Source organism: Hypomesus nipponensis, chromosome 27 (assembly GCF_054491055.1).
Source record: "Hypomesus nipponensis isolate SF chromosome 27, ASM5449105v1, whole genome shotgun sequence".
Lineage (NCBI taxonomy): Eukaryota > Metazoa > Chordata > Actinopteri > Osmeriformes > Osmeridae > Hypomesus > Hypomesus nipponensis.
The window spans coordinates 5,075,976-5,087,143 of NC_140387.1; the positions used below are offsets into that span (position 1 = coordinate 5,075,976).

General features: G+C 45.1%; 2 protein-coding genes across 3 annotated transcripts; both read left to right on the forward strand.

The window, feature by feature from the left end:
• rnf180b (ring finger protein 180b) lies at positions 1-5,563 on the forward strand. 2 transcript variants are annotated; one of them, XM_084694219.1, is made up of 7 exons: positions 1-136; positions 951-1,038; positions 1,587-1,679; positions 2,064-3,023; positions 4,057-4,270; positions 4,455-4,580; positions 4,786-5,563. In XM_084694219.1, exons 2-7 carry the CDS (start codon positions 958-960, stop codon positions 4,977-4,979), a joined length of 1,668 nt encoding a protein of 555 aa, XP_084550345.1. In that variant the 5' UTR covers positions 1-136; positions 951-957; the 3' UTR covers positions 4,980-5,563. The 2 variants fall into 2 exon arrangements, with proteins under 2 accessions (XP_084550345.1, XP_084550346.1); XM_084694220.1 differs by lacking the exon at positions 1-136 and having other exon boundaries at positions 1,504-1,679.
• A 1,232-nt stretch (positions 5,564-6,795) lies between these two features.
• Positions 6,796-8,600, forward strand: LOC146220529 (PDZ and LIM domain protein 2-like). Its single transcript, XM_084693944.1, has 7 exons — positions 6,796-6,935; positions 7,035-7,186; positions 7,291-7,363; positions 7,485-7,645; positions 7,917-8,050; positions 8,179-8,293; positions 8,441-8,600. Exons 1-7 carry the CDS (start codon positions 6,843-6,845, stop codon positions 8,598-8,600), a joined length of 888 nt encoding a protein of 295 aa, XP_084550070.1. The 5' UTR covers positions 6,796-6,842.
• The last annotated feature ends 2,568 nt before the right edge of the window (positions 8,601-11,168 follow it).

An 11,168-nucleotide genomic window follows, 5' to 3' on the forward strand; every position in this document is an offset into this window, starting at 1 on the left:
AGGCTACTGTTGCTTGCCCGTCAATAACCAATGATGTAATTGTCCCTGAACTCCGAGTATAACCACCGACTTACTTATTGTTAAATCAGCGATTTTTGCTTCAGTGTCGGTGGCACTTTTGGTATCTAAATCTCAGGTACAGTAAGATACTGTATATCCCCGTTACTGACATTCTACCTATCATAAGTGTTTTATATCGACTTGAAATAGAGTTGTTTTTATTCATGTTTATTAATCAGTCTGGTGGGTTGACCACATGGTTATGTTAGTACCACAACAACAACACGAGCTGACCCGCACCACTTTGTACTCAGCTCAGTCAAATAACTTAAACTTAGTGCTTCTATAGTCTTTGGCTCAGTTAGCTATCGAGCTAGCTAGTAGCTTATTTGACTTGTTATAGCCGAGCTGACCGACCTACTGATTAGTTTAATTTTAAACCTAATCGCTAGATCAGCAATTAGGTATTCATGTAGGAAATCGTTACTTTGTCAGGTTTGCTTGCCCTACTAGCGACTTGAAGTGGTAGATTAGTAGCTAATGCGATGCTTGCTACTGTACATTTTCAGAATCTAGACTTGCTAGTACGGAACCAAACACTAGTCTAATCATGACACATTTTGCTAGCCTGAATGCAGGTTCAAAAGGACAGACATGTTAGCTAGTCTTGGAATTCATGCGAAACCTGTTATAATAGTTATTTTGGACGAGGCGAAAGCCACCGATGTTGTTTTTAGTGCTATATATATTGTGCTATATATATATTATGTATCCCCACTGAACTGAACATCCGTTATTCTGATGACCTTAATATTGGGAACTACCTAGCAGTGATGCCAGTTTATCACACACGTTCAATTATCTGTCTCGACTGTTGGTCTGAAACAACAGACACAGTTCTGAACAGTATGTCATGCTCATGTGCTGTCATCTTCATTTGCCTACAACAGAATATCTATGGAAAGTCCAGGGAATGTAGCAATGCTACGGTGCCGAAAATGTCGTAAAAGCTACATAGACTCAACATGCCTGTATCCGGTGGGTGACTGTTTTCCAACTAGTGAATCATATTTAGCTTCCTGAAGCTGTATAGCCAGCCCTGCCTCTATGTACTACAACACTGTGTTGTATTAGCCCTACACCAGCCTACGAATTGCCCTGTTCATTGGGACTATTACGTGTGATTTACAGAAAAAATGACACAGAATAGGTTAAGCCTTCAGGTATATTGGCCTTGAGAACACACTCAGATGTTGTTCAGGTACAATGTCCAGTGCTATCTGAATCCTGAACTTTCTTTAACCTTCTGTCTCTTAATCATCTGCCTTTTTAGCAGATACACCAGATTTGACCCAGAACAAGAATCTTGGACTGGATCTTAGTGGACCATAACACTTAGTTGTGTTATATAGATTTTCCCAATCGGGTTAGGGAAATAATACAGATATGTGGCACCACCCGTTAGATCGCTGGTATATTCCTCTTTATGTGTTTGTGTGTTAGTCCAAATGTTATAGATCGGACGTCACATTGTTCTGAAACAACCACACCAAGTTAGTGAAGACGGGTTTTCTGTCTCCTGTCAGATAGCGACAGATTGCAGCACCGAGGCCACGTGCAGTATCTGGCATGTGAACGTTGGAATGCTACCTGAGTGGATACTGACATCCGTGTACCAGGTAAGAGAGCTTGTGTGTGTGTGTGTGTGTTTACCTGGTTGATCAGTATGCCTTTGTGTTTAATATGTATCCATGTTCTAATGCATTACTTTACTGATGCAACTCGATTGGATGGAAAATGTACATGAACTTAGCTTAGGTGACTGACTTGTAATTTTTTTTTTTTTTATTATACAAGCTGTCATTTAGTAACTTGTATGCAAATTTCAGTTAGAGGTATCCTCTGTTGGAGGGACTTCATTTGTTGGTGTTTTGCATGAAATCCCCCCCCAGTATCATGACAATGCCCTTAGCCGGTCGAGATCTAAAACAGGCTTTTCTGTGCCCACCCAGCCATGGACTATGCAATGTTTTAATCCTCCCCGATATTGTCTTTCTCCACAGGCCCATTGGACAGTAGGACGGCTGAACTGCCAGAGTTGCGGTGCTCGACTGGGGGGCTTTAATTTCATCAATCAGACGAAATGCCCGTGTGGTCAGGAGATCACCGTGCACCTCAACAAGAGTCGGGTGGACCACGATCACAAACATTCCCTCCACGCGGCCAGGACACGGACGGCGAGGGCGGGGGGAGGACGGTGGTGCCCGCAGGCTGAACCGGGGGGGTCACACTCTCATCCGAGCTCCCAGTTCTGCTGCGCTTCTTTCCCCCGCCTCAACCCGGAGAGCCGGCCAATCACGACCCACCTCAATGCCCTTGACCAATTTACGGACAGCCAAGTGGCCCAGTCAGCTAATCCCAGCGATCCCTTAACCCTCCCGCTAAAGACGGGCTTCTTTTCAAATGTGAGGAGCGGGTCAGAGTTGGAGACATCCAGTAGCGCTCTAGGTCTCACCCAGTCAAGCCCCATGGATAATATCGAAGGGCGGCTGAGGGGCTGGAGGGAACAGTCACCCCATTCTCCTCAAGTCACCAACGCCACCCAACTTCTCAACATTGTTGACAGGCCACCGAGTGCTCCTCACCTGTTGCCTGTCTCTAGAGAGAGAAGAGCGGCGCTGCACGCGGAAGAGCCCCGGACCCGTGCGCAGCTCCGTGCCAGCGGGCCGACCCCAGAGGGCACAGCCCCGGTTCCAGAGGCACCCGCTTCTCCTCCCGTCTCCCCGGGAGGAGCCGCGGTCGGCCCCCCGAGCACGCAGCGACAGCGGGAGAGAGAAGAGGAGGAGGAGCCCCGGGGGGTGCGGGGATCCTCCACGGAGCCGCAGGCTCCGCGGCCCGCCGTGTCCACGGCCTCTCCTGGCCCGACCAGGCTGAGCAAGAGGGAGAAGAACCGTCTGAAGAGCCAGAGGAGGAAGCAGAGGAGGAGGGAGCGCTGGATCCACGGTCAGCTGGAGAAGGATCAGGTAAGGACATGGGGAATACAAGTAGGTGAGATTGGCTGGCCTACCGATGGATGGTGAGAGGAGCTCTCTGGAAAATGACAGTCCGGGTAGATCGTGTCCACTTTTGTAGAACTTGTATCGCCGTATGTTTTGATGGATTTCAACCATGAACAAGAAGGGACGGTTTCCCAGGCAGTATTTTGACATGTAGCCAAAATACTGTAGGTCCTAGTAAAAAAAAAGAAACTAAAAAAAACATTGAGTTTTTCTTAGTATGAGTCTGTCAGAAGGTTGTTCTAAAATACGATTAATCCCTCAACAAAGCTAATGCAAACATCATGGAGTCTGACATTGGTCATATATGCACCACATGTCGACATGGTGGTGTTGTAGAACAGAGGGATCGGTGGTTGGGGTTTGAAATCGTAGACCAACTGCCTTTCAGCCATGGGTTAGGGTTAGGAATGTGATTCTGGGAGCTGACTAAGCAAATAGAGACAGGATAATCTGGCCTGGGTGCCTGGCCTGTCCTGTTGGGATGCAAAGATTAATGCAGCTATTCAGGAATACTGGATACTTAGCCTGTAGCTATGTCATAGCTATAGGCCACATGTTAATTTAATGGTTTACCGGCAACCTGGTCTACCACTACAACAACAAGGCTAATTGTTTTCAATGGGTGTGCTGTCGAGGAGTATTCTTCTCCCTCGTGTCGCTCTCTTTCCTGGAGAAAAGAGGATGCCGTGAAGCCACCACTTCAAGGATCCTCCACTGTCTCATGCTCCTTCACCATGACACTCCACCGGTTGACTGGAGTGGTGCTCACCTACGCAGAACAAGCAAACGAAAGCCAACGGCACACAATCGGCCGCGCAAGATTAAACGCGAGCGCCGTAGAGCTCGGATCTCTCGAGGATTTCCCTTTTAAAGACCGTGTCGTAGTTCAGATGGCCGAGAGTAGCGGTAACAAATACACACTCGCGACACGCGTGGGCAGAGATTCTGCCCGGTTGGGTCATGCCGGCAGTGTACTCACAGACGCGCTGTGTGGCAGAGCGTGTCGGGTGTGCTGACAGACAGCGAGGAGGAGGACCGCGAGGGCTACACCTGTGCGGTGTGTCTGGACGTGTACTACAGCCCGTTCAGCTGCCATCCCTGTGGCCACGTGTTCTGCGAGCCCTGCCTCCGCACCCTGGCCAAGAGCCGGCCCGCCAGCACCCCGTGCCCCCTCTGCCGCACCCTCATCACACACACGCTCTTCCAGAAAGGTGAGCCGCGACCGCTCGTGCCCAACCGCACGAGCCCCCCCCCCCCTCATACACAAACCTTAGCTTTGTCTTACTTATACTACTACGGAAATACACACCGTCAAAATACGCCTTCATTGACATTGAACCTTTTTGTTTGGGTGTGTGATCTTGATTTTTTTTTCTTGTCACCCTTTGCCCTCAGAGCTTAACCAATCAGCAAAGACCTTCTTCCCGAAGGTCTACCACACCCGCAAGCAGAACTTCCAGAAAGCCACGTGCGCAAAATGGCCCCTGCCCAACTGCAGAAAGCGCTTCCGTATCTTCTGGGGTGAGATGAACGCAGCGAGCTTTCCATTCACTAAGTATCGCGCCCCCCTCGAGCCTCACACTTAAATATGCCTTTGTGTCAACGGAAGAGTCAGGCCATTTATTAGCTACAGTAATATTCTCGACAGTAGCTCCATGTCCCTGCTTTATTCTAAACTTGACTATTACCCCCCCCCCCACAAACACACACACACACACACACACAGGGTACCAGAGACAGGCAGTGGCAGACCGAAGGTGGCACTTTGCCCCCGCAGGCTTCACGCTAGACGCCCTGGACCTTGCCGACATGCGGGGCTGGCTCTTTGACATCGACCTGGTCATCATCTACATCCACTCTGTCAACTGGATCCTGGCCCTGCTTATCCTCGGCTTCCTGGCCTACTTCTTCTTCTCCTGAGCAGCAACAAACACAGCCTTGTAGTAAACAAGATGGGGTTAATCTTCTGGAGGGTTCTGAAGAAAATGTTAGTGTGTATTTAGTTTTCGATGGCTCGAATAGGGATGAAGGATCATAAAAGTGTGGGGGGAGGTATGTCTTCCATTGGCTTGCATTAAGGGATGTCTTCCATTTTAATTACATTCATTGAATAACATTAAAGTTGTAAAGATAGATAGGTGAGGTTTCACAGCTACAGTATGAACAGCTAGTCAGCCTGAATAGTTTGACGTATGAACAGTGTTGGTAACCTGATAATTATCCATTTGAAGGATTCTTCTTTAGCCTCTCATTCAATATGGATAGTGGACTTGTCGTTTTTTGTGAAATTGAAAATAATGTTTAATTTCATGTAATCAACCGGGACATTGATCTTATTTAGGTCTAAAGGCCTGAGCATGTAAATATTGAATTCTGCATGTTATTAGGATTACCCTGTTTTGCTTTGTCTATCTGTATGTTGGAAACAGAAAGTCCACCTGATTCAAATGAGATTTTTCATTGTTTTCATTATGCATCTAAAATAAATAAAGGGTGAACTTTAATTAATTAATCTAAGGGCCGATTCATTTCAGGTTTTATTGCTGTCCAGAAAATATTGTTTTGACTCACTCTTTTCTTCCTCAATGGCCCCTACGGTTAGAAGCTCTTGCAAACATTCTTGTCACTCTGGAACCCAGAATGAAACAGGAGAGCTCTCTGAGCTGGTTTGATATCCAATGCATCACATTTAACAGAAGGCTTGACGTTCACAAGGAAACAGGAGGGCTGCTTCTGGCTGCTTGTCTTCTTCTAAAGGAAACACATGCCTAGTCCATGGTTCATGACTTGCAGTGTTGTTGTATTCTATGATTCTATAAACATAATTCAACAAAGTCTTCTAATTGGAGGCTATACAAAAAACAAACAAACACAAACTCAGTTCAAAAGCAGTGAAGCTACAGAATGTTACTGGAAATTGGCCAACAAATGACATGTAATCTATGCACAACATATACATATACAGTTGTGTTCTGCTAAAACATAATTTAGATATGAATAGAAAATACAACAATTGAATACTTACTGAACATGTTGTTGTATTGTAGTGTGCAGCAGGTACGAGGTAAGCTATGTCTTTGTACAATCATTTTTACCATCAATGAACAAGTTGCCTCCCCTTCGTCCATCTGTCTGTTTCTTAGTCTGTCCGTGGTCGACAGAACAATGAGTGTTATGTTATACCAGGTGCTTGCGTTGTCTTAAGAATTTCAGTGCCCAGTCTGACCTTTTGTTGTTCTGTGCCTCTGACAATAAAAGACTTGAATGTGGTGGAGCCAAAAGCCTAGAATACATGGCAATGCCCTTGTGCGTCAGTTGTCTAATTGGCTAAGGGGTGTCTTTCAATTCAAGGCCTGGAGACAATTAGTCTTACTATATTTGTCTTGTCATCCAGGCTTCCCTGGCCACTGCAGAGGATACCAGGTACGATTAAGTCATTGTATTGTTAAGTATTTTGGAATGGGATTGTTTTTCAGTTGTCGTGGTACTAATGAGAACTAGAAGGAACATGCAGAGGGAATGCAGCAAAATGGTAAACATGACCAAAGGACTTCATAAGCTATGTTACACAGTAGGTCTACAGAGAAATGGAGATTACATCTCGAAGAACATTATAAATAGATGTTCCTGGGCGGAGGTTTCCTATCTCACATGAACATGTGGGCTACTTCAACCAGGCAGGCTCCGAGCAAGTTCACGCTGCAGAGGTCGAAAGGCTGCAGCGCGTGAAGGTAAACTCCATAGTCTTCCCTCGCATCTCCGTGGTGGTGGGCCGTGGTCCGGATGACGTCATTGGTCACTCTAACCGGACCTCCGCCGTGGGGCTTCCGTCTCTCCGGGGGCTTGGACTTCCGGAGGGTTCTGACCATCTCCAAGGTAGCTACAAACAGATTGAGCAATAAGTCAATTCGAATCAACAATTTTTAAAAATGTGTTATGATTGTGTTCACTGAAATACTGTATGTGTGACTGCAGGTGAATGTGTCCAGCAAGGCAGAGCTGGCCAGTTTACGTGTGGGTGACGTGATAGTGGAGATCAATGGAGAGAGCGCTGCAAGGATGCTTCACGTACAAGCTTATGACAACATCAAGAACTCCAAAACCTTGCTGATGCTGCTTATAGAAAGGTACTGTGACGAGACCTCGATATTCAGCATGTGGACAGAGGGAAAAGGTTTTGGAGCCAGATGAGTATGTACCTGTGTTGTACTTGTTCTCTAATCCTTTCCAGACCAAATGCAGCCGTCTTTAGGCAGCCACAATATGTTGCAGTGCCTCCACAGAAGCCAGCCTGTCAAAAACAGGTTGGTTCTTGTTTTTTTTTATTGATTTACGAACTTGCTATTTTCATCCAATGATCTCTGCCTTTTTCTAAGAAGGAAAATAGGGATGTCTTAAAAGCAGCCTTTGAATCACTGTTTACAGATGTTTGCGCAAAAAGTGTCCGAAGTCAGCCGAGATGGATTCACAAGCATGGGGAATGCCCAGTGCACCCACACAGTTGTGAAACAGAGAGTCCCGCCTGCTATGATCTCCCCAGTCAGAAAGACTTTGAAGACCGAGGGCCAACATGAAAATACTCAGAGGTGACACCTGCTTCCTTCAGGATTTTGTTTCGTTTGATTGACATTTCTGTCATTTTAATCTCTCACAAAGTACAGGTATACCGCAAAATCATTTCAAGGACAAAGCACTAATGTCAAGTAAAATGTGCAGAACCTTACATGTACCATTACCACTTACATTGCATCAAATATCTCGATGTTATTTTGTTGGATTTCTTTTACAGATAACATGCTATAATACATAAGATAGAAGCAGGCCGTAATAGCACTTTTCTCTCTGGCATGGTCTCAGCTGCGATGCCCCCAGACAGACGTCTCCGCTTCTGACTTTGGAGGTCTTCAAGGGTAGCAGACTAAGAGACACGGCCCCTCGCCAATCCAACACCTTCAACCTGATACAGGAAGTGCTGGAGCAAGACTACGGAAGTAAGACCCTCACTTTACAATCTGCACTTGTTGAGGGGTTTGAAGGACAGCTGAAAGAATTGGAGCCCAAAGTCATGGCTGCCATTGGCTAGGCCAGTTGCCCTGCTTTTTAATTTCTCTCTTTTCAGCATCAAGCCCGAGAACTCAAGACAAGATGCCCTCTTCAGCACTGCCGCCCAGCAACCTCCCCTTTTTCAGAGTGCGGCCGTTCCGCTCATGTGAAAGCTGCGGCACTCGGATTGTGTACGTTGGACGTTTCGTTCATTTTAACGTGAACTTGTCTGCACCCACACCGCTCTGGCGTGGCTTCTACCTCCATCCTTTGATAAATGGCCGCCCTGTCCACAACCTTCGAGGTGATGGAGTCTCTCTCTCTTTCTGCCTCTGCAGCACGCAAGCCATTAAGATCAGCGAGGGGCACTATCGACATCAGGAGTGCTACACGTGTCAGGACTGTGGACTGACTCTGCTGAAGAGGGGGCACTTCTGGGTAGGAGAGCATCTCTACTGTGGGAAACATGCCTCTCAGAGGCATCAGAGTCCTAGGTGAGCCAAAGGAGCCAACAGGAACGTAGGCCGAACGTATGATGTGATTACATGAGTACGGAAGATACATGGTGAGGGGTTTTCAATTGGCCAAACTACCAAAACGATTCCCCTAGGTTTAAAGGAAGAGGGGTAAACTGGACAATGTATTAACGTTAACCAAATAGTGGAATTGCATTTATTTGACTCTATAGGTTAAATCGGAGCATGAAAGGTCAAGGTAAAGTTCAATTAAATTAATGTTTATTAACATTGCACATTAATTAAATAAATTACAAAGCAAACATATTACAAAGTTAAGGTTTGAAATCTTACCTATTCTACCATGATTATTGGAAATTAAAGATAGAGTAAGAGGTGAACAAGGACAAGGAGTGGGATAAGCCAGAGCTGATGAGAAGCCGTCAGGAGATCAAGAATCGAGAGAACAATGCTTCACAATTCCCTTTATACCCAAATATTATCGGTAGAACAACCAATCCAACCACATGTTGACCCCTTAGTTATCAACAAATAACCACAAATGCAACAGCAAGCCACACAATGAGGTGTGAGAGCTGTCAAGCAAAGACTCTGTTCAGCAACTCCAGTCTTTAGCAAATGAGAGGTGGGGGCAGGGGTGTCAATGGTATTTTCAACCTAGACAGGAACCTATGCACTTTTATGGGACGTGCTTCTACAGATCCATAAGGATATATGGCGTGGTGTCATTCTTCTTTGCTAAGGTTTTTTCAACAGCCATCGCTGAGAGGCCTCTTGGCATTTGAAAATGTGAAATTCCCCATTATGTGCAGTAGGGGTCAGCCTTTGCGCACTGTCTGCAAAAGCTGTCGTAAAATGGCTTGTTCGATGATGTGTAACTGGACCCAAACAATAAACAACAACAAAAGGGTGTGGACTGTCTCAAAACATGGCTAACATGCCATTTGTATTGTATGCAGACAGACATTGTGTCAGACAAGTGGTCAGTTCTTCAGTTGGGAGGCGAGCGAGATATGTTATTTCGATACTTTAGACATACTCATGGTGAAGCAAATCGATACATGAATGGAACGAGCCATATGTATAAGAGCTCTGGATGAGAGCGTCTGCTAAATGACTAAATGTATAAGACGAATTTACTTTCTGTGACCACAGTAAGTTCAGTGCTCAGTGTACCGCTTCTTTTAATACAATGCTTTGTCAGATATGTGTGTGTGTGTGGGGGTGTGTGGTTGTGTGTATGTGTATTGGAGGTAGCCTTGTGCAGATATGCGGTGGCATTTGTAATAATTGTGTTTAATGGATACCAGCAACCCATGGGTCAGTTCGTCAGTGGATAGTTCACCAAATACAGCACCTGCCAGGCAGTTTTAAGAATGTCTAGTCCCCAATGCAGCTGTGAATTTCCTTTAAAAGATTGACATTTCATTTTTAATAAAAGCATAGTTTCTTACAAGACTGCGTGATTTCTGTCTGAAAACTGCAATTTTTTTGTCGTGCTTTCATGTTTTTTTTCCACCCCTCCAGTTTTTGGGAGATACGATGTTACCTAATCTCAAACCACGACTCTGATTTTGTGTTCTTTACTACAAAGAACAGAAGCTGACATCCAGACAGTACTTGACCCACATGCTGGGGGTATTTCAGAAAACAGGTTATGCGACATGTCCGGGTTAGTTAACTCCCCAGCTGACACCCAGAGTTGTAGCAACATTTCCAGTAGGTTGCTGCAACATTGTGAATCAGCTGGAGGGTTAAGTTACCCGGTAATGTTGCATAACATAACCTGCTTTCTGCAATACCCCCGCTGTCTTCGGTTAGGTTATGTTGCATAACATAACCTGCTTTCTGCAATACCCCCGCTGTCTTCAGTCTTCCACTTGTCTCTTCACTTGTATTTGCATATCCTAATAAGCTATATCAGCAAACCTCAATTAAACATTACAAGTTATTGTCTCCATGCAATCAATTACTTACTAAAATTGCATTTACATTTTATAATGTTTATGAAAAAAATGAGAATAACAACAACAACAATAATGATAATAATAATAATAATATGAAAGTAATACATTTTAATCATGTTTGCAAGGTGAGAGGGGTCCGTCCGGCTGTGCGTGATTGAATAAAAGCTTTCACTTTCTTCAGTGCTCTGTAAATGACCCACAGAGAAGTGGGTCGAATATATTCGAAGAGCCCCCGTATCTCTGGAGATTGGACGGAAACAGCAGTGAGGCTTGACTGAGATATCAGTTGTCACAAGCTTGTCAGGTATCAGAGGCCAAAACACCGCGCCTTCGGCCCTGCTGTCTCGTTTTCCATTAAGTTATGGCGGAGGGGTATAGGATATAAAGTAGGCTATTTGCTTCTTGGCCAAGAAAGGTTTTGAAATATTGTTTTATAAAAAGCGTACTGTTCGGAAAGTGCTCTATGTGCAATTATGTTAGAAATAATAAGATAAATAGCCTAATAGACATTAAATAAATGTAATGAATGATGCTATTTAGAATTTGGACAGCCATTTAGGCCATTGTTTTCCATGATAATTTGGGGCGGTAAAAGGTCAACGATAGGCATAATTTTCCTTTTC

Coding starts and splice junctions, on each gene's coding strand:
- rnf180b (XM_084694219.1), top strand. CDS start 958: ATGGAAAGTCCAGGGAATGTAGCAATGCTACGGTGCCGAAAATGTCGT. Junction 1,680..2,063: donor TACTGACATCCGTGTACCAG/GTAAGAGAGCTT, acceptor CTTTCTCCACAG/GCCCATTGGACAGTAGGACG. Junction 3,024..4,056: donor GTCAGCTGGAGAAGGATCAG/GTAAGGACATGG, acceptor GCTGTGTGGCAG/AGCGTGTCGGGTGTGCTGAC.
- LOC146220529 (XM_084693944.1), top strand. CDS start 6,843: ATGACGTCATTGGTCACTCTAACCGGACCTCCGCCGTGGGGCTTCCGT. Junction 7,187..7,290: donor CTGATGCTGCTTATAGAAAG/GTACTGTGACGA, acceptor AATCCTTTCCAG/ACCAAATGCAGCCGTCTTTA. Junction 7,364..7,484: donor AGCCAGCCTGTCAAAAACAG/GTTGGTTCTTGT, acceptor CACTGTTTACAG/ATGTTTGCGCAAAAAGTGTC.